The 27194-nt window shown below is 52.1% G+C and overlaps 1 protein-coding gene and 1 pseudogene across 4 annotated transcripts; one reads left to right on the plus strand and one right to left on the minus strand.

The window, feature by feature from the left end:
• Positions 1–172: 172 nt before the first annotated feature.
• On the minus strand, positions 173–26662 carry ADGRG5 (adhesion G protein-coupled receptor G5). Of its 4 annotated transcripts, none has more exons than XR_007474282.1 (15): positions 26526–26662; positions 25283–25455; positions 21667–21768; positions 21373–21451; positions 20586–20742; positions 19868–19984; positions 19040–19156; positions 17513–17665; positions 16656–16777; positions 16127–16395; positions 12303–12580; positions 6168–11923; positions 4261–5763; positions 3038–3168; positions 173–694 (listed from the first exon to the last, which is right to left on the minus strand). XR_007474282.1 is itself a non-coding variant. In XM_004265066.4 (13 exons), exons 3-13 carry the CDS (start codon positions 21728–21730, stop codon positions 11835–11837), a joined length of 1563 nt encoding a protein of 520 aa, XP_004265114.1. In that variant the 5' UTR covers positions 21731–21768; positions 25283–25594; positions 26526–26642; the 3' UTR covers positions 11689–11834. The 4 variants fall into 4 exon arrangements, 1 of the variants encoding a protein (XP_004265114.1); XR_007474281.1 differs by having other exon boundaries at positions 25283–25594; positions 26526–26642; XM_004265066.4 differs by lacking the exons at positions 173–694; positions 3038–3168; positions 4261–5763 and adding an exon at positions 15398–15515 and having other exon boundaries at positions 11689–11923; positions 25283–25594; positions 26526–26642.
• LOC101275052 (nucleic acid dioxygenase ALKBH1-like) lies at positions 4308–4911 on the plus strand (annotated as a pseudogene).
• Positions 26663–27194: the final 532 nt, after the last annotated feature.

Genomic DNA, 27194 nt, shown 5'->3' on the forward strand with positions numbered 1-27194 from the left:
CAGGTAAATGTTTAATCAACTAGAACATATTAAACTGAAGAATTTCTATTCATCAAAAGACTACAGGAGAGGGAATTCTCTGGCAGTCCAGTGGCTAGGACTCCATGCTCTCACTACCAAGGGCCCTGGTTTGATCCCTGGTCGGGGAAATAAGATCGCACAAGCCACGTGGTGAGGCCAAAAAATTTTTTACTTAAAAAAAAAAAGACTACAGGGGAAAAAAGTGAATAGAAAAATCACAGAGTGGGAAAATATAATTGCAATAGTGTAACAGACAAGGGAGTCATATCCAGAATATGTAAATATCCCCCAGAAATCAATAAGAACAAGAGGAGAAGGAAGCCTGAGACAAGGGCTTGGGCGTCTAGAAGATGTTGCCCGAGGGAGGAGTGAGGGGTGGGGAGAGTGAGACAGGGCAGGCAGACATCCAAATACAAGGGCATTATCAAGGTCACTGCTGTAGGCAGGGGGACCTCCAGGACCTCTGAGGAGCTCCAGAGCTGTCTCCATGAAGGTCAGGAGGTGGGGAGCCCATTCATCAGCTATCACGCCCCCATTCCAGTCTTTTCCACAGTGTTGGAGAAGACCCTGGGTAGAATGTGGAAAGACTGGCTCTCTGGTGGGAGGTTTGTACCCCGCACAGCGGCCGAAATCGGAGTGATGCTGGCACCAGAGGCATACGCTGCAAACAACCCTATAGAAAATAGACAAAAGATTTAAATAGACCCTTTAAAAGGGGGGAGGGTCCAACCAGCCAATAAATATATGAAGAGATGCTCTAGTTCATTAAATTGCCTTGGAAATGCAGCTTACAGTAACGACGAGATACCATTACACACCCAGCAGATTGCCAAAAAATAGCAATGCCTTGTGCAGCACCAGAGAGCCATGGGAACACTCACCCAAGCAGAGTGGGACTGTAAATTTGTTCACCCACTTCAGAAAACTGGCATCTTCTAGTAAAGTTGAAGATACATATGACCTGTAGCTCAGAAATCCCATTCCCAGATATACAGCTTGGAGAAACACGTGTATAAATGTGCACCTCTACGTACATATGAGAACGTTCATCGGAGCATTGGTTACAATAGCCCTAACCTGCAAACATCCCAAACGTCCATCCACAGGAGAATGGGTTCCTAGCTTGTAGTGTGGTCACGTACTGGAATGGCATACAGCAATGAGCTTGAATAAACTGTATCTACACACAAAGACACAGATGAATCCTACCCACTTAATGGTAAGTTGAAGGAACATGGGTTTTTTTTACATAAACTTCTGAAACAGGGAAAACCAAAATTATGTTATTCAGAGATGCAGATATAGGGGGTAAAACTATCAATACAAGTGAGGAAGCGATGCCTGTAAATGTCAGGATGTTTCCATGCTCCGTCCAGGAAGGTGTGGGATGGAGAAAAGAGGCTGGAGGTTTCAGGGGGTGGGGGTTACATGGGGATTTGCTTTATAATTTTTGTTAAATTGTGTATAGATGCTGTGTATTCTCTATAGTTCACATTTTATTAATGTTTAACAATAAAGGATTAACTGAGGCACACACACATACCACCTGTTCTCCCTTCGTGGGTTCCCCACCCCAGTTACAGACAGACCACCCACCACCCAGGACCCCAGGCATCAGCCTTGATGACTCCACCCACAACCTGGTGGCCAGCCAAGCAATTCCATCCTGTGGGTCCCCCCTCCCAACGCCCCACAGAGCCTCAACCCCCCTCCCTCCATTCCTGCTGTCAGCACAACCGTGGGAGGGGTGACCCACCAGTGTCTCACGTCCACCCGGGAACAACCAGAGATGGCTACTCCTCCCTGGACATTTTTCCAACCTGTTTCCACTGCCAGAGTGACTCTTTGGAAACACCACCTGCATGGGGAGCTCACCTGGTCAAAGACCTTCAATATCTCCCCACTGTCCAAGTTCCAAGATGGGGCCCCTTCTTACCCCTCTGGTTTCTCTCTTGCCCCTCCCACTGCCACCCTGCCCACCAAGCCCATGTGTCTGCACTCTCTCTTCCTCTTACCACCCCCAACTTCCCCCTCCCACTTGCCTTCCCCTGTCCCACTCTACTCAACATGGAGGTCTCAGTTAGAAGTCGCCTCTCATAAGAAACCTTCCTGCCAGGCTGGGTTACACCGTTCACCCTGCCCTAACAGCTCGCCTAAGGAAGCAGCCAAGCCCACAGGCTCCAGGATCTCGGGTCCGGGTCGGTTTGTGTTCCTGCGGCGTGGGTCCCTGTGGTGAAGGACTGAAGCCAGGACCTGCCTGCCTGAGACCAGAGGCTCCCGTTTCTGCGGAGGAAGGTCTGGGGCGCCTCTGACAGGCAGCTTCTCAGAAAAGCATCCCCTGGGCCAGGAAGCCTGGGGAGGGGCCGGGAGCCAGCCGACGAAGAGACCCCATGGGCTCCAATACTAGGACATCAGGAGTGACTACGAGGGGCTGAAGCTGAACCAGAGGCCCTTCACCCACTTGCCTTCCAGGAGCAACATAGCCTCTCAGATTTTTGTTTAACTCAAAGACCTTCTCCACAATGTCGATCCCCATGCAGAGGATGGGAGAGCCTTGGAGTCTAATGTGCTATAAAAATTAATAATGAAATGTGACATTTTTGCACCCCCAATTTTGTCCACACACATCATCTTATGTTATCATTGCCTGGTACATCCCTGATCCCACCAGATGGTGAGCCTGGAGGAGATGGGGGAGAGGGGTGGTGGGAGCAGCAAATGGGCCTCCTCCCTTCATGGGGAACCTCAGGCTGAGCAAGCCTGGCTCAACATGGGGTCTTTGTGCATGTGGGATAGACAGAGGGTAGATGGACAGATGTTGGATGTTGGATGGATGGATGACTGGATAAAAGGACAGATGAATGGATACACGAACAAATGGAAAATAGAGGAATAATGAATGGATGGACAGACAGAAGGATGAATGGATGAACAGATGAGTGAATGAACAAAGAGGTAAATGGATGGGTAGATAAAAGACCAGCAGACATTCCCACAGAGGGATGGAAAAACTTACCAGTTTTCTTACTTAACAGAGGTGGGAAAGCCAAGTCAGGGCCTCAGATGCACTCTTGCTGGAAATGCCCCACCTTGCAGTTGGCAGGAATGTGGGAGTCCTCGCTGCCCTCTGCAGGTTGCCCATGGGCTCTGGGACCAGGGAAGAAGGCAGAAGTGGCCAAGCGTGACCCCTGGTGGTCACCATAGGAATGACAACCCCAGCACCAGACTTGCGGTCCTGGCGGTGCCCAGCCAGCTGAGGAGCCCACCTTCACCCTGACCCCAGCTGCTGACCTTCTGGCCCTTAGGCTGAGGCTCCCATGTGAATGTTCTTAGGCACAGCTCACGTCACCAGTGGTGTGAGAGGCGCTGGACCCGGTGTTCACACTCTGAAGGGCCTACTCCTGACCAAGTCCTGTTAGAAATCACCTAGAGAGAGCTGCTGAGGACATCCGTGAACAGGTGACTAATAACAGCCCACATTTAAGCACTGCTCATCACGCTGGGCGGTGGAACAGGCCACTCACACCTTTCTCTCCCTGATCCCTCACAGCAGCCCTGGAAATAGCAAGTAGGACGGCCCCCATTTTATAGGTGAGAAAACTAAGTCTCAGAGAGGCCTCAAGAGGACTGCCAAGGTCTGCGATGAGTGAGTGGCAGAGCCAGGATTCGAACCCAGGCTGACTCTGATTCCCTCCCATGCTGGCTCCCTGCCTCCCTGCCAAACCCTGCTAGGACAATAATCATGGCTGACTTCCTGAGCATCCCGGCTGGGTCCCCAAGGGCACACACACACACACACACACACACACACACACACACACACAGCCCCTACTCCCGGGTGGCTCCCCAAGGGCACACAGACAGACACAGACACAGACACACACACACACACACAGCCCCTGCCTCTAGAGGACTCATCATCCAGTGGGGTTGTTCCCATCCCTCTACTGTTCTGATAAGGAAGCAGAGGCTGATTTGAATCCCACCTCCGGCACCGAGTAGCTGTGTGACCTTGGGCAAGTCACTTAACCTTTCTGTGCTTCAGTTGACTCATGGGTGTAACAAGCATGATAATAATCAAACTTACCTCACAGAGTTGTTGTGAAAATTAAGTGAGCTAATATATGTAGGGAGCATTGGGTACATAGTAAGGGTTCCCTCTTACCATTATTAGGGAGAAAATGGGGCTCAGAGAAGGGAAAGCCTGAAAACTCACAGGTGTAGCAATTCCACACTTACTTTCGTTGTTTTTCAACAACAGGATGGAGACGAGGCCAGGCAGCAAGATGGGGAAGGTGGCAGTGGCCGTGGGCGCTGTGGCGATGCTGGTAGCGGAGCCTGGGGAGGACGCCTTTCCGAAGCTTTTCCGCTTCTGCCGGCAGAGCCGCCCCAGCACCGCAGACCTGGGAGGGGTCACTGACTTCTTGGCGGCCCAAGCAGCCCAAGGCACGGGGCCTGGTGCCCCCAGGGTAGTCAAATCTCAGCTAAATGTGTCCCCAGCCAGTGACCACGATGCATACAGAGCAGGACTTCAGCTGGCCAGCAAGTGGCGAGCCTACGGACTGCAAGCCTACCCCAGATTTATTTTTATCCCAAACCCTTCCTCCCAGGTCACCAGCGGCATTAGGTGAAGCAGTGCCTTAAGTCATATTCCCAGAAACCCAATGTATGTAACCTGGACACACATGTGACTAAGAAGAGACCCAAGATTTGTGGGAACAGAGCAAAGAGCTTCTAAGGTATAAAGAAGTGAATAAATGGAGACCCTGAAGTTTATTAGAGAAACTGCACTGGGTGACCCTAGGCTACCATTGTAACTGGGACAGTAAGAAATACTCTGCAGATCACTACACACCTTCCCCTGCTGACCTGACTTTCCTCTCAGGGTAAGTGGACACCGCCTGTGGATTTCAGGGTTTCCGAGCTGAAGCTGGTATCCTGAATTACTACCGATGAGACTCCACGCTGGGAACCCATGTAGATAAATCTGAACTAGAGCACTCCAAACCCCTGCTGTCGTTCAGCTTTGGACAGTCTGCCATCTTTCCCCTGGGTGACCTCAAAAGAGATGAAGCCCCCACGCCCATGTTTATGCACAGCGGTGACATCATGGTAATGTCAGGTCTCAGCCGCCTGTTGAACCATGCAGTCCCGAGGGTCCTTCCCAGTCCAGAAGGGGAGAGCCTTCCTTGCTGCCTAGAGACGCCTCTCCCAGCTGACCTCCCCAGAGACTCAGTGGTGGAGCCCTGTTCTGTGGAGGACTGGCAGGTGCGTGCCAGCTACTTGAAAGCTGCTCGTGCTGACGTGACTGTCGGACAGGTGCTGGCCATAGGTCAAGACTGCCCTTTGGAACCCATGGAGGAGAATAAAAGAGATGCCCCACAGGAGTTTCCTGTCATCTGGATGATGAGAATAGCCAAGAAAAATGAGCTAGGTTAAACCCTGACTGCTGAGACTTAAGAGAGCCCATTCTTTGACTCGGGCAGGTCTCACAGTAAATGATCGTGCTGTTTTGTATTGCCATAGACTTTAGCACCGAGACAAGCCAAAAACAGACCAGGAAAAATTCATCATGGATCACACTGTTGCCTTGGAATGCACCCTGAAGAGAAAACTGATGAACCACTTTGTTCAGAGAAGTGTTTGACACGGTCCAGTCCTGGTTAGGTTTGGGCACCAACGTATGTGAGAAGTCCAAGTAGGTATGAGCTCCCGCCGCAGCCTTCTCAGCCTCGCCATGACCTGTGAGAGACGTAGAGGTGAGTTTCCATGTCTATGGAGTCTTCTTTTTTTTTTTGCCTGCACTGCGCAACTTGTGGGATCTTATTTCCCCTACCAGGGATCGAACCAGGGCCTTTGGCAGTGAGAGCTTGGGGTACTCACCACTGGACCGCCAGGGAATTCCCTCCACATCTATGGAGTCTTTAAATACCTCAGGGGACTTCCCTGGCGGTTCAGTGCTTAGGACTCCATGCTTCCACCGCAGGGGGCACTGGTTCAGTCCCTGGTCGGGGAACTAAGATCCTGCCAGCCACGCGGCACAGCCAAAAATAAAATACATACCTGAGGTTTCATTGATGGGAAATATAATACCCCCCCCACCCCATCTAGTGATTTGTGGTAAAATTGTGGGTCCGTGAACCAACCATTAGTCTTGTCTTCTTAATTCTTCCAATCAACATCAAATTCTTTGACCTTCTCTGGCCTTCACAGAAGAATCTTATACACATTAAGACAATGGAACTGGAAATCACATCCCCTGGAATACGAAGTAATCACAGTTCTCTCTCTTGCCTAAAAGGTAAATATATATAAACTCAAGGAAAGGGGAACAGTAGTTACTCCAGATGTCTTTTTGGTCTGTAAACTCTTCCAGTTGGCTTTTAAATGCAATTTTAATTGTTGGACTAAAAATGTCCCATGGGTATTCTGTAACTGTTTAATGCACGAATAAACTTAATTTCAAATTAAAAAAAAAAAAGTTGGAATCACATCACTCTTCTCAGAAACCAGCTCCCCTTTGCCTTCCAATAAAATCCAAATTCTGGAGCCTCCACTACCCTTCCCCCTCCTCCCCTCTCCCTCCCCAGAGGCGTCCTGAACTTTGTGGCTGTCACTCACTCACTCTGTCTGTAGAGCTTAGTAGAGTATACATGCTTAGATATCATTTGCTTGTGCTGGGTTTCAAACTAAAGAGTATCAAACCATGTACAGTCTCTGGGATTTGAGTTTTTCAACTCAGCACCGCGTGTCTTAGATTCACCACGTTGTTGCAGCATTTCTGCGATTGCCAGCAGTGCTCTTATGAACACTTTCAGATGTGTAACTAGATACACCTGCAGGGCTTCCTCTCAGATAGAATCCTGGGAGTGGAATGGCTGGGACACGGGTGTGCCACTGTTATCTTTACAGAGGAATGCCAAACTGTTTTTCCACGAGGCTTGAATCACTTTACAGTCCTGACAGCAATTTTGAGAGTTCCTGCTGATCCACATCCCAGCCAACATTTAACAGTGTCAGATGTCGCACTTTTTACCAGCCAACTGGGTAAAAAATAACGTCTCATTGTGGTCTTCCTTTCCATGTCCCTGATCGCTAGTGAACTTAAGATCCCATCATGTTTTCTGGCCATTTCATCTTTTGTGGAATGCCAGGTCATGGTTTTTGCTCATTTTTCTCTTAAGTTGTTTATCTTTTCTTACTGATCCATAGGGGATCTTGATACCAGCTCTGTGCTTACATCTTTTCCCAGATATGGCTCGTCTTTTCACTTATTTTCAGGTGTCTTTTGGGAAACAGAAATTATTTTTAATTTTTTAAAAATTTTATTGGAGTGTAGTTGATTTAAAATGTTGTGTTAGTTTCTGATGTATAGGAAAGTGAATCAGTTATACATATACATGTACCCACTATTTTTTAGATTTTTTTTTCCCATATAGGTCATTACAGAGTATTGAGAAGAGTTTGCTGTGCTATACAGTCGGTCCTTAGTAGTTACCTATTTTATATATAGTAGTGTGCATATGTCAATCCCAATCTCCCAATTTATCCCTCCCCCCCCTCCCCCTTGGTAACCATATGTTTGTTTTCTACATCTGTGACTCTATCTCAAACAGAAATTATCTTTAATGTGGTCAGTTGCATCTTTTCATCATGGTTAACACCTTTTTGGTGTTTTCTTTAAGAGTTGTTTCCCCACCCTGAAGTCAGAAAGATATTAACCTATATTTTCTTCAAACAGTATTAAAGTTGTGCTTGTGCTTACTAACTCCACTGCACTGAGGTCAAAGAATGTGCTCTAATAGCAATTCTTTGAAACTTTTTTGGAGGTGGCTTTCTAATCTAGTATACTATTAAGTTTTGAAAATAGTCCATAAGTGCTTAAGGAGAATCTGATCGTGGGAGACAAAATTCAATTAATGTCCATTATATCAAGTCTGTTGCTTATGTTGTCCAAATCTTCCATATCTTGGCTAATTTGTTCAGCTTTGCCATCAATAATTAAGAGAAGCATTTGAAATATCCCATGCTGCTGGTGGCTTTGTCTCCCTAGTCTACCAATTTTTAAAAGATTTGTTGAAGTAAATTTGCAGATGATAATTCACTTTTGAAATGACACAGACATTCATAAGAGAGAGAAATAACTATTGTCGTGGGGGAAGGGCAAAGGCTATGGAGGCGAGAGAAGGTCCCATCCTAGATTTTACAGGTCAGGGGCAGCTTCCTGGTCCAGACACATGGAGATCAGGAGAGGCTGCAAAGCTGAGATCATAAGGGTGTGTTGCCATCTTTCTGCAAATGAAAGACCTGACGGACAGTGCTCCAGGCAGCTTGTGCCAAGTCCTGGAGGTGAGAAAGGACCTGTTCAGGGAACTTGAAGTATTAATAGTTAAGGGTGGCAGAAGCAAGGAGGATGAGGAAGGAATGGTGGGAGACGGGTGGGAGAAGTGAGCACAGGTCAGACCCCCAGGGTCTTCGAGCTCCGGAGGGGAATTCGACTACAAGGAGGGTTTCAGCAGAGAGGGACATGGTCAGGTTACAGGACAAAAAAATTCCCTCTGGCTTCTGAGTCAAGCTCAGACTGGGAGTGGGGAGGCAGGGAGGCCTGTGAAGAGGCTCTGTGGCGGATGGAGGCTGGTCTGCACCATGGTTGATGGGAGGGGCACCACAAGGCAGAGCCCTTTAGCATTCTGGTGGCAACCTTGGCTGGCAATGGGAGCCCTGGAGGAGGAGGCTCGAGTTGAGTGCAGGGCTCATGCAGTGGGCAGAGGGGTCCCCAGTCAGCACAGGGTGGATCGATTTGAAGGGTAAAGAGTGGACACCTCGGACTCCAGAGCCAATGCTCCTTTCTAAGAGTGTTGCCAGACTTAGCAAAAGAAATAAAGAAAAGAAAAAAATAAATAGATGGAGATCTACAGGATAAAATTTGAATTTCAGATAAACAGTGAACATTTTTTTGTATCTGTCCCTCAAATTGGGCATCCTGTATTTTATCGGGCAACCCTCATTCAACCCTCCTCCCCCCATACACACATTGTCTTTCTGAAAAAAAAACAGCAACAAAGCAACATAGAAACTGCTAGTCTGTGGCCTTTCTGGCTTCGACTTGTCCTCCTTCACCCCGGGCCTCCTCGGAGACTCTGGCCCTGAGCAGTGAGCCCTAGGGGCCTCCAGCTCCATCTTCCCACTAAGTCTGGAAGCCCTTGACAGATGGGCCCGGTGCCCAGTCTGGGCAAGGCCAGGACCCCACTGGGAGTGAGGGGAGGGCACTGAGGCCCATCAACGGCTCCCTCAGCCCTGCCCCCCACCCGGTTAGGGCGTTTCCGGGAAGTGGTCCCTGCCCAGCGCCTGAACCCCCAACCAGGCTCAGGGCCACAGAGCTGGGGCCGTTTCCTAGAATTACCAGAACCATTCTGTGTCACTGTGGCCACATCCTCCCTTGGGCAGCCCTAGGCTTGGTAGGATCTAAAAGGCCAGGTCTGGGCTGGGCTGGGTCCTAGGCAAGGCCCTGCTTCAGTGGGCTGCGGACCGCTCCCCGGAGCTGCCCAAGAGAGAGGCCGGACGTGCCCGTGATCCTTGGCACCCGCATTGGGACGGGGGCCCACCCCAAGGCCTGGGGAGCCTAGTACAAGCTAGGGCTGGCCAAACTAGGGGAGCTCGAATGGGGGCTCACATCACCCTGAGAGAGGCAGGGGGACACTCTGCTGGAGTAGGAGTGGGAGAGAGACCTCTTCTGTGGGAAAACTGGAGAGATTTCATGGGAGGCATGATAACTGAGCCCCTGAGAATTTAGATAGATCAGAGGATTTGAAAACCGAGGGGTAGGGGGACAGGTGGCAATGGCCTGGAGCCTGTACCATGTGAGAAATGTCCCTAAAATAACAAAAGGCCAGCAAGGCTGGACCAAAGGCAGCTCTGGGGAAAGTGGGAGAGGAGGTAGCGCAGCCGAAGGACAGCGGGATATGCTGAGCGAGGAGCTGGGCCTGTGAGGCCGAGCAGACTGGACCTTAGAGGGTCGGCCTCTGAGACTCAGTTGACACTGTAATAATAATAACAAAATACGAATGATAACGATAACCCTTTACTGAGCACTTACCCTCTGCTACGCCTCTTTATATGGGTTATTTTATTTACCCTTCAAAATAGGTATTACTATTGCCCCATTTTACAGATGGGAAAACTCAGGCACAGAGAGGTGGAGTGGCTTGTCCACAGTCACACAGCTGACAAGTGACAGAGCGGGCCCTTGAGCCCAGGCAGTATGCGGAGCCTGCGCCACTCACCAATTAGTGAAGGGCTATTCATATCAAGAAATGAACAGAGGGCAGAGGGTCCCCCTGGGAGAAAAGGGATCCGGCTCCAACTCCCTCCCAGTGACGTTCAAAGTCATCGCAATCTATCTGATGGCCTGGAGCGGGGCCCTGAGAGCCTACCCCAGCCCAGCGCTCTAGTGCCACGTATGCCCAGAGCATGAGACCCCAAGAGCCAGAGCGGGTGGCTGCGTTGGGAAAGAGAGAAATGGCTGTGTAGGCAATGCTAGCATTCCTCCTGCTGGTCGCCCAGCAGGTGCAGTCCTGGAGGCAGAGCCTCTCCATCTGGTGTGTCATACCCACAGACAGGCGACCACAGCATCACCAGACATGGTTTTGGACCCAGTGGCTTCTGACATTGGCCGACAGGGCCCCCTGGTGTGAAGCCTGGGAAAGGCGCTCGCTTCATGAGTGGTCTCCCACTTGGCCTGACAGGACAGGGCAAGGGCAATGGTGATTTTCTACAACTGCGACAGCTAACAAAACAAACAGGAAGGAAACTGAAATGGGAAGCCTGACAAAAGACTTGTATAATTTATACCAATTTATAAATACTTTAGGTGCCCACCAACTCCAAGAGAACAGACAAACAAGCTTGGGATTTAGAACCCACACCCTCACGCCTACCAGGTGAAATTCAATCCTGCCCAGTCATCAAATAGCCGGATCACTGGAACTCAGATGGAGGGGAAAGAGGTGCTCCCCTCCCACCTCCAGGAAGCCCTGTGGCCCCAGCTGCTGGTCTTAATGGCCTATGGGGGTCTGGGGAACGCTGGAAGAGGAGCCTCTGGAAAGGACTGGACTTCCTGATCTTTGGGAAGGGTGGACTTGGAGTTAGAGTCATCATAATTTGGGGGTTAAAGGAAAAGAGGCCTCAGTTACAGGCTGGTGAGGTCTCACACACTGGGTGGGTCTCTAAGCGCTGGGCTGGGGACCCCCGGCCAAGGCTGACCCTCTCCCGGAGGAAGGAAGCAGGGCCCAGCAGGTGTTTCAAGGGCAGGCCCAGGCCGGGGTGGGGATCCCCACCCCACTATGACCTCGTCCTCCCTGGTGCCATTGAATCTGCATAAAGCTCTGGGATTAGGCAGGACCAGAGCCATCTGCCACCATGTCACAGATGTGGAAACCAAGAGTCAGTGAGAAATGACAGGCCCAAGGTCAGACAGTGAAACTCAGAGAAAGGCATTGAAACGTGGCCTCCTGACTCCCAGGCCAGTGCTCTGGCCATAGGCCTGGCCAGCTGGGCCCAGGCACCAGGGGCAAGTTTGCTGCCCCCAGGTGGGGCTGGACCTGCCCCAGAGCAGAATGCCTGGGGACAGAGAGCAACACGCGGCCCTCTGGGCCTGGGGAAGGCATGGAGGTGGAAAAGGCCCCCTGGAGGTGACAGTGGCCTCTGGTGTCCAGCAGCTGGCCTGCCATCTTCTCGAGTGGAAGCCAGGGCCTCCGGCTGCAGGCAGCCAGAGAAGCTGGGGGCTCCAGGCCAGGAGGTCCAGACAGTCCAGACTACTGCACCATCTGGGAGGAGCAGAATGCCTCCATCTCCGCCTCTGAGTGGCGCCTCTGGGAGCAGAACCACAGGAAGAGGAAGAAACCTGCACGGAAAAGACTGGTTAGTGGAAGCGTCTCAGGAACAGCGTGGGGCCTCCTCCAAGATCCAGGCACCTCCTTGGCTGGGGTAAGTGGGGCCTCCCTGAGGCCCAGCAGTAATTCTCAGAAGCCCTTCCTGTTGGAGGCCAGAAGGGACCGGGCGTAGGAGCTGGAGGACCAGCCACCGCTAGCCCATAGGCTGCCTTTGTGCAAATTACAAGGTGGCGCACCTTCCTATGGGCGGGCGTAGCCCCAAACCAGCTTGTCAGGGCCCAGATTTCAGCCCCTGACTCACCCCCTCAACCTGGAGCCCTTCAGGAGTAAACATGTAGCAGCTGTACACTACCCTCCTGGGGTTTCCTCCACGTCAACCACAGGCCCTACCGTAGAGCGAATTGAAGGTGGTGAAGAGGAAGAGCTGGGGCAGCAGGAAGACACCAAAGGAGAAGAAGGCCAAGATCCAGGTGGTGCCCAGCAGCACGGTGAGGCCCAGCACGGTGACGGTATCCCAGCAGGCCCGGGGACCCAGCGCCTTCTCCTGCGCCCGCAGTCTGTGCAGGACCCGTAGCGCCCAGGCCAGCACCACCAGGTTGAAAAGGGATGTGAGGCCACCAGAGCCCATGACCAGGATACCGTGCACCCAGGCGTCCCGCACCCAGCATCTGCAAGGGAGGGGCGAAGCGCTGGGGTTGGTGTGGCTCCCAAGACTGGTGGCAGGGAAGCCACGGTCTCCTGGGCCTCTGGACTGCCTCTTGAACCCGGTCCGGTCTTCCGGCTCAGACCCGTCATTTCTTGCCTGACTGCACACGTGGTGAAGTCCTGGGCTCAGCTTTCCAGCCAGGCCACCAGGTAGGACCCACCTGCCACCTCAGCCCCATGCCTGAAGCCTCTGCATGCCTCCTTTACCCTCTCTCACCCACCTGAAAACTCTCTCTCTCCTCCCTTGAACATCTAACCCTTCCCCCTTCCACGCCCAGCCCAACTGTCAACTTATAAGGTATTGATTACATCATTGGTCCATGGTCCTCTTTGCTGGAAACTTCTCCTTCCACCCACCACACGATTATCAACATCTCATCCCCATCTTCGTGCAGCGGTGCCAGGAGCCCCTCCCCACCTGGACTGGGCCACCGGCCCTTCCCTGAGCTGCTGCAACTCACAGCTGGGTGGAGGGGCGCTCTCCATGTGTGGACTGAGGAGCCGGGGGAGCAGCAGGAAAACTCCACCGAGGGCAGAGGGAAGGTCAGAGAGATCCCTGACAGTGGCCCCAGCCCTGGTCCTAGACCCTCCGTGAGGTCTTCACGGCCTCTGCTTCCCCCAAACACCTTCAAGGCAGGTGCTGCCTTTTACCCCACCAGGTCACGTGATTTCCGTGAATCAGCCATGCGACCCTCATGGTGACCCTATGAGGCTTAGAAACGCACACCTGCCTAAGGTGGGACTTGAAGCCCCGCGGTCTAAGCACAGAGGCTGAGCCCCTAACTGTCACGATCACCTGCTCGGGCTCCTTTCACTGCAGTCACAGAGTCCTTGAACATGATTTTGGGGGTTCATCCAAGTGGATGAGTGTGGTGGTGGACCATTCCTTTTCACTGCCAGATGATTTGTCTGACAGGGGTGGCTCTATCGCATGTACTAGTCCGGTGTCCTGTCAGTGGGCACTGGAGTTATTTTCAAGGTTTTTAAAAATCGCTGTTAAAGAAGATGTGCTATATACATGCACACACACATAAACACAATGGAGTATCATTCAGTCATAAAAAGAAAGAAATCTTGCCATTTGAGACAGCATGGATGGACCTTGAGATCATTATGCTAAGCGAAATAAGTCAAAGAAAGACAAATACTGTATTATCTCACTTACTTGTGGAATCTAAAACAAACAAACAAAAAAACAAGTTCATAGATACAGAAAAGAGACTGGTGGTTGCCAGAGGCCAGGGAGGGGGGGACAGGGTGCAAAACGGGTAAAGGGGGTCAAAAGTTGCAAACTTCCAGTTGTAAAATAAATAAGTCCTGGGGATGTCATGTACAGCATGGTGACTACAGTTAACAATACTGTATTGCATAATTGAAAGTTGCGAAGAGAGTAGATCTTAAAAGTTCTCATCACAAGAGAAATCAATTCTGTATGTCTGGTGACAGATGTTAACTAGACTTATTGTCGCGGTCATTTGGCGATATATACAACCAAATCGTTACGTTGCACACCTGAGATTAATGAAGTGTTATATGTCAATTATACTTCAATTTAAAAAATAAAACAAAAAATGTAAAAGAATTTTTAAAAAAGACATATATATGTAGTAAGGGTTTTTTAAATGCAGGAGAATAAAAGTCACAAAGTCCAGGGTGAGAGGGGAGAGGGAGAGGTGAGGAAGACCGGGAAGGAGATGGTTCTTCGGGCAGGAGCTCGCTAACATCCCTGCATTAACGTGCTTCCTGTTCTGTGGAAGCATCACTGCAGTTCTTCTGCCATGTCACGTGTTATACAATAAAAACACACGTTTAAAGAGTCCTAAGTCACACTTGCTCTGAGAAAACACCCCCACCCTCACAGAGAGGAATTAACCCCATCTCAGCCTCACTCCGTGCCCAGAGCCCTCACTTCCCAGAGACTGGGATGGGCAGTGGTTGGGGGCCGGGCTCTAGAGCCAAGTCCCAGCTCTGCCCTCAACTGGCTGGGTCTCCTTGGCCAGGGTTCTTCAGCCGCCTGTGCCTCAGTTTCCCCAACTGTAAACGAGGGCTGACAATGGGGCCTGCTCCTTGCTGTGAGGATTCAGAGCCAGCCCTCAGCCGTCCTGAGCTGGTGTCAGCCAGGAGAGGGAAAAAGGCCAGACGGCCAACTGCTGGTGATGGGTCTGCAGGGGGTTGTTAAGCTACTCCCTCTATGTTGACTGTTAGAAACATTTCATCAAAAGAAAGAGGTTAATGTCCGAGGACACGGGAAGGGGCGACAGAGTCTGTCCCCCAAACCGCCTTGCGCCCCCTCCCCACATACACTCTGAGCACGGTGCCTGTGGTGTACCAATCCCCACAACACTCTCTTCTCTGACTAGGAGGGTTGGAGGGCTGGCAGTGCCATGCCAGGCACAGGTCAGGGGGGGCCACAGCCAAGCGCCTGAGCGAAGCACGGAGGTGAGGAGAGAGAAGAGCCAGGCACAGGCTGAGCTCCACCGCACGGCCTGAGAGCCAGAGGGGCGCTGGCCGCCAGCGGCCGGGAGGGGCAAAGGCCCCCCTGCCCCGGCCTGGCCTTGGAGGCCCATGTGCTTCCTAGAACTAGCATAGAGAGTGAACCCGTCCTGCAGGAGACCTTAGGGATCCAGCAGAAGGGGCGTGGCAAAGACCCCTGGAAACCACGCCCCGTGTAAGCAGTAGTCCCCTCCCTGCCCTGCAGTCAGTGTCCCGCCTACAAGGCACCCCGTCTAGAGCCCCAGGACTAGAGCCAGGGAGCCTGCCGCAGCCGTGAGCGCACTCACATGGACGTGTTCTGGGAACCCGTGCTGTTCCCCTGGCTGTCGGAGAGCGGGATCCTGTAGGGTCCGTAAACTGAGCTCTTGACGGCAAGAAGGAGCAGTACCAGGAAGGCCGGGACCCCTGAGGGGTGGGACAGAGGCTCAGTATCTGTCAGGAGACCCCAGAGATGGGCTGGTCATGGGTTCCTGGGGCTGCTAAAACAGGATTCCACCGGGCAAGCAGAGGGTGGGGGGAGGGGAGGGAAAGAGATCGCTCTGAGTCCCCAGCCGCTGTCACGTGGTCCAGCCTCAGAGCAATTAGCCTGGTGGTCTTGGAGAAGGCTGATATGAATGAGGGCTGTAGGGTGGAACAGTAGCAGCAGTAGTAGTGGTCACACTGGGAGGTGATGGCTGGAAGGTAATGGGAGAGAGGGTTTGGGAACCGGTGAGGAAAGAGATAATGAAGACAGGGGCTAGGATGGTGATAGAGACGCCGATGATGGTGGTACCAGAGATGGTGGTGAACACAAGGCTGAGGATGGTGGAGGTGACGGTGGTGTTGGAAGTGGTGGTGATATAGATGCTTTGGAGGTGGAAGTGGTGATAAGAATAGTCATGTAGGAAGCGGCGGTGGGTGCTGGCAGGGGTGGTGACCAGTGGTCATGGCAGTGGAGGAGAAAGAGGACAGGAGGGGACAGACGCCCAGTCTGGCTGGAAGCCTCAGGAAGCAAGCGAGAGGGAGACCGTGCTTACCCCAGCCCAGGGCACAGAGCTTGAGCACGTATCGGCGGATGTAGATGTTGTAGACGCGCCCAAGTAGGAGGTAGAGGTTGAAGCCTTCAATGGCCATCCAGGTGAAGCAGCTGAGCAGCGCGTAGTGCAGGGTGGCAGCCAGTGCCACGCATGCTGACTCAGGCACGGGGGGCACGGCTGGCACTGGGCTCAGCAGGAAGGCGACATTGAGGAGCAGCACCGAGGCGTGCAGGTTCACGTGGATGCACGTAATGGAATCACTCGGCTTCCTGCGGGTGGGGGCGTGGCCCTCCGTGACCGGACGTCACCAGGCAGCGCCACCCCCTGGGCTCATAGACACGTAATGACCGGGACACAGGTCGAGAGGGGCAGGGACCCAACAACAGCCACACGCAAGGAGGCTGGTCTCCTGCTTCCCAGCCTCTGCACTCTGGAAAAGCCCACCTGACTCTGGGGGCCCAAGTAGGAAAGAAGGAGGGGTGCTGAGCAGCAGTGGGTGGGCTGGCCCAGCATGAGGGCAGGGGAATACCTGGCAAGGAGGTGCAGCAGGACAGTGAGCAGCGAGGCCACGATGGAGATGCTGCAGCCCACCAGGGAGATGTATGTGAGGGGCGCCAGCAGCTCTGCAGGGACCGGGGCCTGGGAGAGTTGCTGTGGGAGGGAAGGGGAGCCAGAAGCATGGAAATGCCCTCCACTGCCTAAATCAAAGACACCTGCCAAGACCTCAGCTTCAAGCCCCCCTACCCTACAATCCTAGCTGTGGTCCTGACTTGAAAACAGCCACAGCAGACACAGCGGCTTTTCTGCCTCCCAACTCCCATCTCCCCTTCCTCCCCTCCCTCACTCCCGCACGTGGGTGGACCCTCCACTTCTCCTACTATATGTAGTCAGGTGCACCAGGCCTGGCCTATCAGAGCCTTCCCTCCTCCTGCCCACACTGATTGGTTAAGGGATGGGCATGGGACACACTCTAGGCCTGTGGGACTCAATCCTATGGCTTTGGCTGGCAGAATTCGGTGAGAGAGCTCTCGTTCTACTGACCTGAACCTAGTAGGACATAAAACAGGAAATGCCAGCAGCCATATTATAAGCCCATGGGGAGATCCTGTCTGAGAACTAAGCTAACACAAAGCAAGAACGATTGAGAGACTGAGATAGAGTCCTATCTTGGTGACGTTGAGCCCCTAGAGCAAGACATGCCTGAAGCCTAACCCAGCCTTTTCGGGAACATGAACCCATAAGGAGTTCTGGTTTTTTTTTTTTTCCTTAAGCCCATTTGAGTTGGATTTTCTGCCCCCTGCACCAGCTTTTGCCTTTCTCCTCTGTCCTGGATAGGGGGCCCTCTGCAGCTCTGAGCACCCTCACCCAGGCTAGATGCACACATACCATGAGAACAGCAAAGTAGGTGAGGTGGTTGCAGCGGCAGAGCACCTGGGAAGGTGAGGGCTGCTCTGTGCGACAGCCCTCAGTGCTCCAGGCCCCCCAGTGGTGCTTGCTGGCTCCCTCCTTCCAGAAGACACAGGTCACCGTGTAGCCTTCCTAAGGGGAGATGCTGGAATTGGGTGCATCCAGGGGGTGGAGGGGAGGGCCATGGATCAGGGAGGGTCTGGTAATTATGGGGGCCGAAGGTGACTCAGCTGCACCCTTGTCAACATTTTACCAGGCACGGGCTGGGCTTCGGCCTCAGACAGACCAGATTCCAGCCCCACCTCCCCAACGGACTCTGAGAGTGACCTGGGAAAGTCACAGAGGTTCTCTGAGCCTCAGTTTATGCATCTGCAAAATGCAATCATTTATACTCAAGTCACAAGGATGGTGGAATAATCAAAGGCAATGAGAAATCTTGAGTGCCCAGCTCTGGCCAATACAGTAGGTGCCTATAATCAATGTCCGCTTTCCCCTCCTCCCCATGGGGAACAATGACAGTCCAGACCCATCCCAGTGGGGGAGAGAGAGAGTCATCTACAGACAGCCCTGACGCCAAGCCCTGTGGGTGGAAAGGTGAGGGAAATGAAACGGGCACTCCATGGAAGACCATGGAGGAAAAGGCAGAGGAGTCCTGAGAAGGGAAGGGACAGCTGGGGCACTGAGGCCTTAGAGGACACATCAGATTTCAACAGAAGTGGAGCAAGGATGTAACAGGGGCAAAAGCCCAGAAGAATGAAAGGAAAGGACAGTGGAGAAATTGGGAGTGCAGAGCGGTCCTGATGAGGCTGACAGAAGATATGGCCAGACTCTGGGGCTTTTCGGGAATGCCATCAGGGCTTGTGCCCACCCAGCAGCCCTTCTTCCTTCTTTCGGCATCAATATCTGTAGTTTCCTTGGGGACCCATCCCTCTCCCAATGACGGGTCAAATGAATCCAGCCCAGTCCCTGGGCCATGTGACCCAGGTCTGGCCAATCTACATGTTCCATCCCCCTGGGCACAGTGATGGGTCAGGGATGGATGACACATGACCCAGCTGGACCTTTAGAATCCGTTATGGGATCCTGGTTTGCACTGGCAAGAAAGAGCCTGCTGAGAAGAGGGGAAGGAGGTCCAGCACTTCAGCTGCCATCTTGCCACAGAGTGGAAAGCCAAGGCAGGAAACCATTGTTGAGAGATGGAGACTGAGCCATTATGGCATCATATCTGTGCCTGAAGCTAGAACAGCCCTGGACATTTCATGTACATGAGCCAATAAGCTGGCTTGAGTTGGTTTTCTATCATGTGCAATTCAAAGAATCCTGATGAATGCAGTGTGTCAAAGCTTCTCTCTCATTTCTTTGGCAGGAATTTTCAAAGTATGATAGATTTAAAGCAGCTTGTTTCTAAGATAGTTCCACAAGTCTGGGTTTGATCAAACCAGTGTTCGACAGGACAGCCACAAGGGGGTAGGGGTGGGGTGGACGTGGGGGTGGCCCCAACAATACCAGGCTTTGGTTGTGCCAGAAGCTGATGTTCACCGGCTCACGGAGGTTGCTCACTTGTCCATGGCTCAGCTGGGCCCCCAGAACATAGTTATTGAGCACAGATGAATTGATGTCTTTCTGGAAGGGCAACAGAAGAAGCACTGACTGGAGGGGACATGAGGAGACCCTGGATGAGGTCCAAGAGCCCCCATTCTCCAGCCCCTCCTCCCCGGATGAGAACAAGCAGCATGGCTTTCACTTGTACAGCTGCGCCAGCCTCACAGCCTTTGCGTATGCTGCCCCCTCCACCTGGAACCCTGTCTTCTCACTACCACCACCATCACCTCCCATTTGTTAAATGAATTCCAGCCTCATACCCTCCATGTCACCCTACCCTAACTCACTTTCAAAGCCAAGGTTAAAAGGCACCTCCTCCAGAAGCCCTCCAGGACTGCTCATTGGGAACCATCCTGACCCCACCCTGACTCATCCATCCCTTTGAATCTCTATGGTTATAATCAACCTCAAGCTAAAATTAAGTCTCTAAGGTCCTGGTCTAACTGTTGAGATAGAGAGCTCTCTGAGGACAAAGATCTTGTGACCTACTTGTCTATCTCCCATCTAGGGAGAGGCACACAAACAGTAGACTTCTTAGGTCTTGTTTGCACATTATAATCATGCCTCCCTTCCATTTTGCTAAAACAGAGGCCCAGAGAGGGGCACTGATTGACTGAAGTTGCACAGTAGGCTGGTCCCTGCCCAGAGGCCAGGAGGTGGCATGCATGCCTGCAGTGACCCCCCAAGAAGGAGCCCACATCCACCCTGCTTGGCCTACTAGCAGGCCCTGACCTGAAAAAAGCGGGTGTTGGAGAAGTAGATGCAGATGAGAGTCAGCTCCCTGGGGCGCACCCTGCAGGCATCATGAGTCAACTCAGCTGGGAACTGCATGGCGAGTGGGACCTGGGCCTGTGGAGAGCCAGAGATAGGCTGCACCTGGTGTCCGAAGCCTCCAGACCCACCACAACACCTTCACTTCTCCCCACTCCCCAGGAAGCCCTCCCAGCCTTGCCCCGAGCCTCTCCTACCTTGGAGCCTCCGCCCACAGAACCCTCTCCTGCCAGGCTGCACCTCCACCCAAACTTCCCCCGATCTCAGGCCTTCCCTTCAGGCTGTTCTGGTCTTGAATTTGGGTTATTTATTCCACTCAGCTGGGTCCCTGAAGATGGAGGGGATGGATCCCCCAGCACCCAGGTATTCAGCAGGAATCATACCAGGGCCCTCAAAGGTGTCCCGTTCCCCTGGCCTCTCCCACGACTGCCTCACCCCAGGAACCTGCAAAAGCAGGAAGAGGACACTGCCCCTGAGGGGCCACAAGCACCCCCTTTCCATCATTCACATGAAGAACGTCAGCCCCATTTTACAGAGGCGGCAACTCACAGCTATTAAGGCAGAGCCCTGATTGGTGGGAAGGTGGGCGATGGACCCTGGGGAAAGTCCAGACCTTAAACCCCCGGAGGATTTCTGGGGTAGAGGCTCTGGCCACCCCCAATCCCTGGCCACCTCTGACCTGGGGGACCTGCTGCAGAGCAGCACTTCCCAGTGAGAGGCCAGTGAAGTTGCAGCCCAGCTTGAAGGCTAGTGTCTGGATGGTATGCGTCCGCAAAGTGAGGTTATGGCCCCCAAAGCTGGCATTGAGTAGCCTTGACTCTAGGCCATGGATGAGCCTGAAAGTGAGAGAGATGGCCAGAGCCCGGGGTAAGGATGGAGGTGAGTGGCACTCTCCACAGCCTCCCCCATCCCACACCCGTCACTCCCACCTCTAGACCTCTGCATACAGTGTTCCTGGCACACTCTCACCTCCCCACCCCACCCATCTCCTTCCATTAACTCTTGTTTGGGTTCCAGTTTGTTGACACCTCCTCCAGGAAGCCTTCCCTGGCAGCTCCCCACTGACTGAAGTGCTCCACAGCCCTATGATTCCCTGGTCAGTCATCAGCATTGGCCTCTTACCCTGAGCTACTAGGCTTTTGGGTCACAGACTCTGGAGAGCCCAGCCCAAGTCTTGGAGCCCCTTCCCAGAAAAATGCATGGAGACCCGTGATTCTGCGCCTGGTTTCATGGCATCCATGGTTAAGGGCCCCCAACCAGACAGTAAACTCAATGAGAACAGGGATGTGTCTATCCCACGTCTCCAGAGCTTGGTGCCGGGCACACAGTAGCTACTCAATAAATGAGTGTTGAATAAATGAATTAACAGTCTACCCTGGACCAACCCTGGGCCATGGATTCAAGGTGCAAGCTGGGGGTGGAGGCACAGCTGACTCTGGGAGGGAGAGGAGGGACACCCAACTCACTCAGCAAAAGAAGTGAGGCTCCGGCTCCTGGCTGCCGTCTCCATTCTCTTCATCCAGCGCAGGATTTCTTGGGATGCCTCTGTGAGGAGAGAGTCAGACATCCGCCTCAGTCTCTGTCTGCAGCTGCCCCGCCTCCCGCCCCACGGCCTCTGGGCCTTCCGCCCCAGCCTCCTGCTGCCCCAGGAGGCCTAAGTGCCCCTTTTCAATCTCCCTTGGTTTGAGGCCTCCCCGCTTCACATCACAGCCAGGGGTCCAGGCTAGGATGGCCCTTGCAGCTCAGCGGAGCCCTCTTACCCTCTGTTCTGCTCTGAGACATCAAGAGGCACAGGCAGAGGAAAAGGGCCCCGCAGCGATCCATGTCCTGTACCGAGTCTCCTCCAAGAACTGGCTCCCGCCCTGGAAAAGGTGCATGTCTTTGTCACCTCGGTGAAAGAGCCACCTCTAACGCTAGGCATCTGGCACACCCCAAGAATAGGACGCGCAGCATCTTATTTGATCCTCACCACTCCTGCATCTCACAGATGAGGAAACCGTGGCTCAGCGAGCAAGGCGTCTTGCTTTGCGTGAGGCTGCCTGAAGCCATGTCTCTGTTACTCCAGAGTCCTTGATCATTTGCAGCTCTGCCTGAGACACATCCTCCTCCCAAAACATGGTATCTCTGGGGGCCTCCCCGGGGCTCTGATCTTACCCAGGGGAACATTGGGAGTTGCTTGTCATTAATCCTGTCCAGCCCTGTCGTTCACCCACCATGTGACTTCGGGCAAGAATCTGTCCCTCTCTGATTAAACTACCAGCAGCAGCAGCTGGGGGAATCCGAAAGTTGGAGCAGAGAAAAAGACGAGAACTAAGAGTTTCAGGAGAAGGCTGGTTTTGATGACAATCGTGGGAGGTCAGAGGCCACCAAGAATCACAGCAGCTGGATGACATCAGGAAAACCACTGCCTTTGTCCACAAAGAATTCCCCCAAAGCCCATTTTAAAGTATAATGGGATTTGAACATATTGTTAAGTACTGTATTCAACACTTGCTTTGCAACCTTCTCTTCATTTTCACTTATTTTTGTGACTGCCAGGATCTATGGCAGCTGTTAGTTATGAATGAAGATGTCAGGTTCAAATTTGTGAAAATAAATCCAATGTTTTGGTTTTAAAAAAAAAAAAAGAATCTGTCCCTCTCTGCCCTCATTTCCCTCGGTTTTAAAATTAACTAATAGGGACTTCCCTGGTGGCACAGTGATTAAGAATCCGCCTGCCGATGCAGGGGACGTGGGTTTGATCCCTGGTCCAGGAAGATCCCACATACCGCAGAGCAACTAGGCCTGTGCGCCACAGCTACTGAGCCTGTGCTCTAGAGCCCAGGAGCCACAACTACTGAGCCTGCATGTCACAACTATTGAGCCCAGGTGCCACAACTACTGAAGCTCGCGCAACTAGAGCCCGTGCTCCACAACGGGAAGCCACTGCAATGAGAAGCCCACGCACCGCAAGGAAGAGTAGCCCCCGCTCACCGCAACTAGAGAAAGCCCGTGTGCAGCAATGAAGACCCAATGCAGCCAAAAATAAATAAATAAATTTATTTTTTTAACGTTAAAATGAACTAATAAACTTCTGCTTAAACATAGCAAATTTATGCCTACCCCCGAAACTCCACTAAAATGAGAGTGAATGAATAAAACAGACACAAAGCCACAAAAGACAGAACAATGGGAAAGAAGACAACAGCAGATGAGAGATATCAGTGAAACCTCGGAGGCCGCAAAGCAGGTGGCCACCTGCTTAAAAAAACAAAAGTTAGCAGACCATAAGACGTTGAACCCAAGCGCTTGCAGTAAGGAGAGGTGAATACAGCGGGTGGGGGGATCGGGGAGGGGACACGGGGAAGACAGCTAGGTCAAGCCTCACCACTGTGGGAGCACTTGAGCCCTGGAAGCATCGGGAACCTCTGAAGGTGGGATGAAGGGTGAGGCTAAAAACGGGGGCCTGCTGGTTGTGAGTTTTTAAAATGACCAGCTGGGTCCCCAGATCTCCTCTGCCACCTGGAGCATCCAGGAACCTTCCTCACCACCCTTGCATCCTCAACCCTACCCTCCAACACAAAGTACATTCCCTGCAGACAGTGCACCAGAGAGAATCTGCAAGGTGCCATTCTGGTACACGAAAATTAAGCCATATCCCCTCCCCACCTCCTCCTCCAATCAGCTTCCAGAAGACTGCCAGCAGCCAGGCAATGATGCTCCGAGGCAGGAGAAAATTCTTCTCCGCAGAACTGACCGTTCTAAGAAAAGTATCCTGTAGCTACTGACATTTTGGTGCTCCTTGATAAAACAGCCAGGACCAAGCTTACGGTGAAGCCTCACCAGTCACCAAGCCCTACCAGGCACTTAAGTGTTTTTGTTTTGTTTTTTTTTAACGCACACAACATAGTTTATTTATTTTCAATTAATTTAATTTATTTATTTATTTTTGGCTGCATTGGGTCTTCATTGGTGCGCACTGGCTTTCTCTAGTTGTGGCGAGCGGGGGCTTCTCTTTGCAGTGGCTTCTCTTGTTGCAGAACTTCATAGCAGCCTTATTCGCAATAGCCCCAAATTGGAAACAATTCCAATGTGCCTTCAATGGGTGAATGGTTACACAACCTCAGGTACATCTGTACCATGAACTACAACTCAGCAATTAGAAAAATATACTGTTTCTCGCAACTTGGATGGGTCTCAAGGGAAAGCCAATCTCGAAATGTTGCATACAGTATGATTTGATTTATATGACATTCTTGAAATAACAAAATTATAGAGACGGAGAACAGATTAGTGGTTGCCAACAGTTAGGGATGGGGGTGTTTCTGTAAAGGAGCAGCACTAGGGAGCCTTGTGGCGATGGGACAGTTTTGTATCTTCATTGTGATGGTGGTGACAAGAATCTACACGTCATAAAATTGCACAGAACTAAGCACACACACACACACACATAAATCAGTGCATAAAAACTGATGAAATTGAATAAAGGCTGTGAATTGTACCAAAGTCAATTTCCTGGTTTTGATATTGTACCTCAGGTGTGAAAGATGTTACCATTGAAGAAGACCGGATGAAACGCACACAAAACCTTTTTTGCAACTTCCTGTGAATTTTTCATTGTTTCAAAATTAAAAGTTAAAAAAATACAGTACGATGGATTGCCATTTCACTATTAAGAATTACGATGCAAATAGCCACATAAAAGAGGAGCACAGCATACCATTGAGCAGAAAGAACAGGTTAAAAATAACACATATAATATAACACATATAATTAAATAAATAAATAAAAGAGAATAAAGACTTCGGAGTCATAGAGTGCTGGGTTCTTATTTATTTGGCTATTAGGTTATTTATTTGGCTGTGTTACCTTGGGCAATTCACTTACCCTCTCAGAGCCTCAGCGACTAAAGGAAAAGATTTGGGGGGACAAAGGAAACCACTGAATGAAACCATTTGGAATGTTTCAGGTGAGAAAACTGAGAACCCGAGAGTGTAGGAAAGACCCCCTCACAGTACGAAGGGGGAAACTGAGGCCCAGACAGTGATGTGGATTTGACCTCCAGGGTCTGGACCCTAAGACGGGGTCCCCAGGCCCTTGGCCATGCTTCTGCCAGCCATACACAGAGGGAAGAGGAGCTTAACCCCACCCTGCAACTGGGGAAATTAAGGCCAAAGCAGAAGTGACACCCTCCCCACCAAGCACCCAAAGAGAAGCTGTGGTTTCCACCCCCTTTCCCAGGAGCAACCACAATCTTCACTTCTGCTTGCAACCTCCAACATCCCCCGCCTCATCTTTTCAGAGAGACCACCACTCACCATTACCTCACACCTTCAGCCATCTCCGTCTTTTTGTGATTTGCTATTTGGGGTCCTCTAGAAAACAGAAATCCCTTACCTGACTCTCAAGAAGGTTCCATTGACCGTGGCAAAACTGAATACCACACAAGGGTTTTCCCGGGGTTCTTCAGCAGGCCAGTGGGCAGCCGAAACGCAAACCCAGACTCCAAGTCAAGTGCTCTCTCCCACAATGCGCTGCAGCCTCCTAAAGATGGCCTGGTGGCTGAGTTGCTGTTTGGATGAGGCGACAAGTGGAGAGCAGAACAGAGCCTTCAGAAGATGTAAATTCGATAACTAGTTCCAGTATTCAGCACTTGAGGTCTGACCTTAGGCAAGGAACTTGACCTTTCTGTGCTTCAGGTTTTCTCATCTGTAAAATGAGGCCAAGGTCATCTATTTCCCAGGGAGAGAGACTCAAACAACCATTTCCATGATCCACACTCCAGGGAATCTAAGGCTCTGACCCCAAGGTTGCCAGCCAGGACTACACTCGGCGGGAGAGCTTGGAAGCCCTGCCTCCCTATCCAGAGCTGGCTGTGCCCGCCCTCTCCCCAACAGCACCAGGCTCCACTGAGCCACTGCATTCCTGGATAGGGCCCCGCCTGCCCCTCCCAACAGCTGCTCTTGCCAACCAAAGGCTGAAGTCCCTACTTCTGGCCTCCCCCTGGCCTGGGTGAAAAGTGAACCTGTGGTCTCTGCAGGAAAGTCCTGACAGGTGCCATTATCAGCCCCATTTCACAGGCAGGGAAAAGGAGGCTCCACCAGCACCCAACAGGGGGTCTGTGACCCAGCCAGGTCCAGAGCCTTTGCCTGAGAACACACTGTCCCCAGGCTCCCTTCCAGGTCACTCAGAGGAACCGCATCTGCTCTGATTCGCCCAACATAAACTCTGTGCCAGGCCCTCACCCCTGTCACCTGAGGTGCAGGTTACTGGACTAGCCCCATTTTACAGATGAGGAAACTCAGGTGCAGAAAAGCAAAGTTCAGTAACTTGCACCAGTCCACATGGGGTAGCGGGGTGGGGGGGATAAATAGTTGAACCCAGCACCCAACCACTCCTTAATTTAAATGCCTTTTTTCAAAAACATAGATCTGTACATTCCTGAGATTTGGGGTTGTCATCAGGGGCCCAGGAACTGGTGAAGGGAATGAAGGTGAGTCCCCACCTTGCGGCTCCACGGATGTCACCAGTCCAGCAACCACCCAGGCAGGGGCGTGCCCAGTGCCTGCTAGGGAACCCAAGGGTCAGGACAGAATCTGGAGGGAGTGGGGCATGGAAAGACCCAGACCGAGGGGCTGACCTGTGCAGCTGCTGTTGTCTCACCGCCGTCTCGCCGCCTTCTGCACGAAGAAGGGGAAGTTGGGGACCTCTGTGCTGCGGGCAGGCGACCTCCCTGCCCCTGCACTGCTCTCTGCTCTCTTCACCCAACAGCTGCACTGCACGCTCCCACTTCCCTTCTTCTGTCACTGGAAGAAGGCTATTTGTTACTTCTGAGCTGATAGCCACTCCCAGCTCACCCCTTGATCTCACCCCCTCAGGGCCTGCAGCACTTCCTTCGGGCAGCTGCACATCTGCAGAGATGCTGGGCGTCCGTGGGGAGAGGGAGGAGGGCTGGCCAATGTGGCATCCAGCGGGGTCCAAGACCCACTCAGCTCTGTGCCCTTGGGCAAGAGACGTCACCTTTCTTGGCCTCAGTTTCCCCTTGTGTAGGAAAGGGAGAATGATCCCTGCCTGACCTAATGATCAATGAGATGGATGATGGCAAGGACCTCAGGCAAGGGCTGGGTCACGCTGCCTGGGTTCAAATCCCAGGCCCACCATTTCCTGGCTGGGTAACTTTGGGCACGTGACGGAAATTCTCTGAACCTCAGTTTCCCCTCTGTAAAATGGAGACAATGACAGTACCACTTCATGGGGTGGTGTGGGGCTTATCAAGGGTAATGCTGCAGAGTCAGCGGAAGTGCTCCGT

This window comes from Orcinus orca, chromosome 20 (genome assembly GCF_937001465.1).
Source record: "Orcinus orca chromosome 20, mOrcOrc1.1, whole genome shotgun sequence".
NCBI classification, from domain to species: domain Eukaryota; kingdom Metazoa; phylum Chordata; class Mammalia; order Artiodactyla; family Delphinidae; genus Orcinus; species Orcinus orca.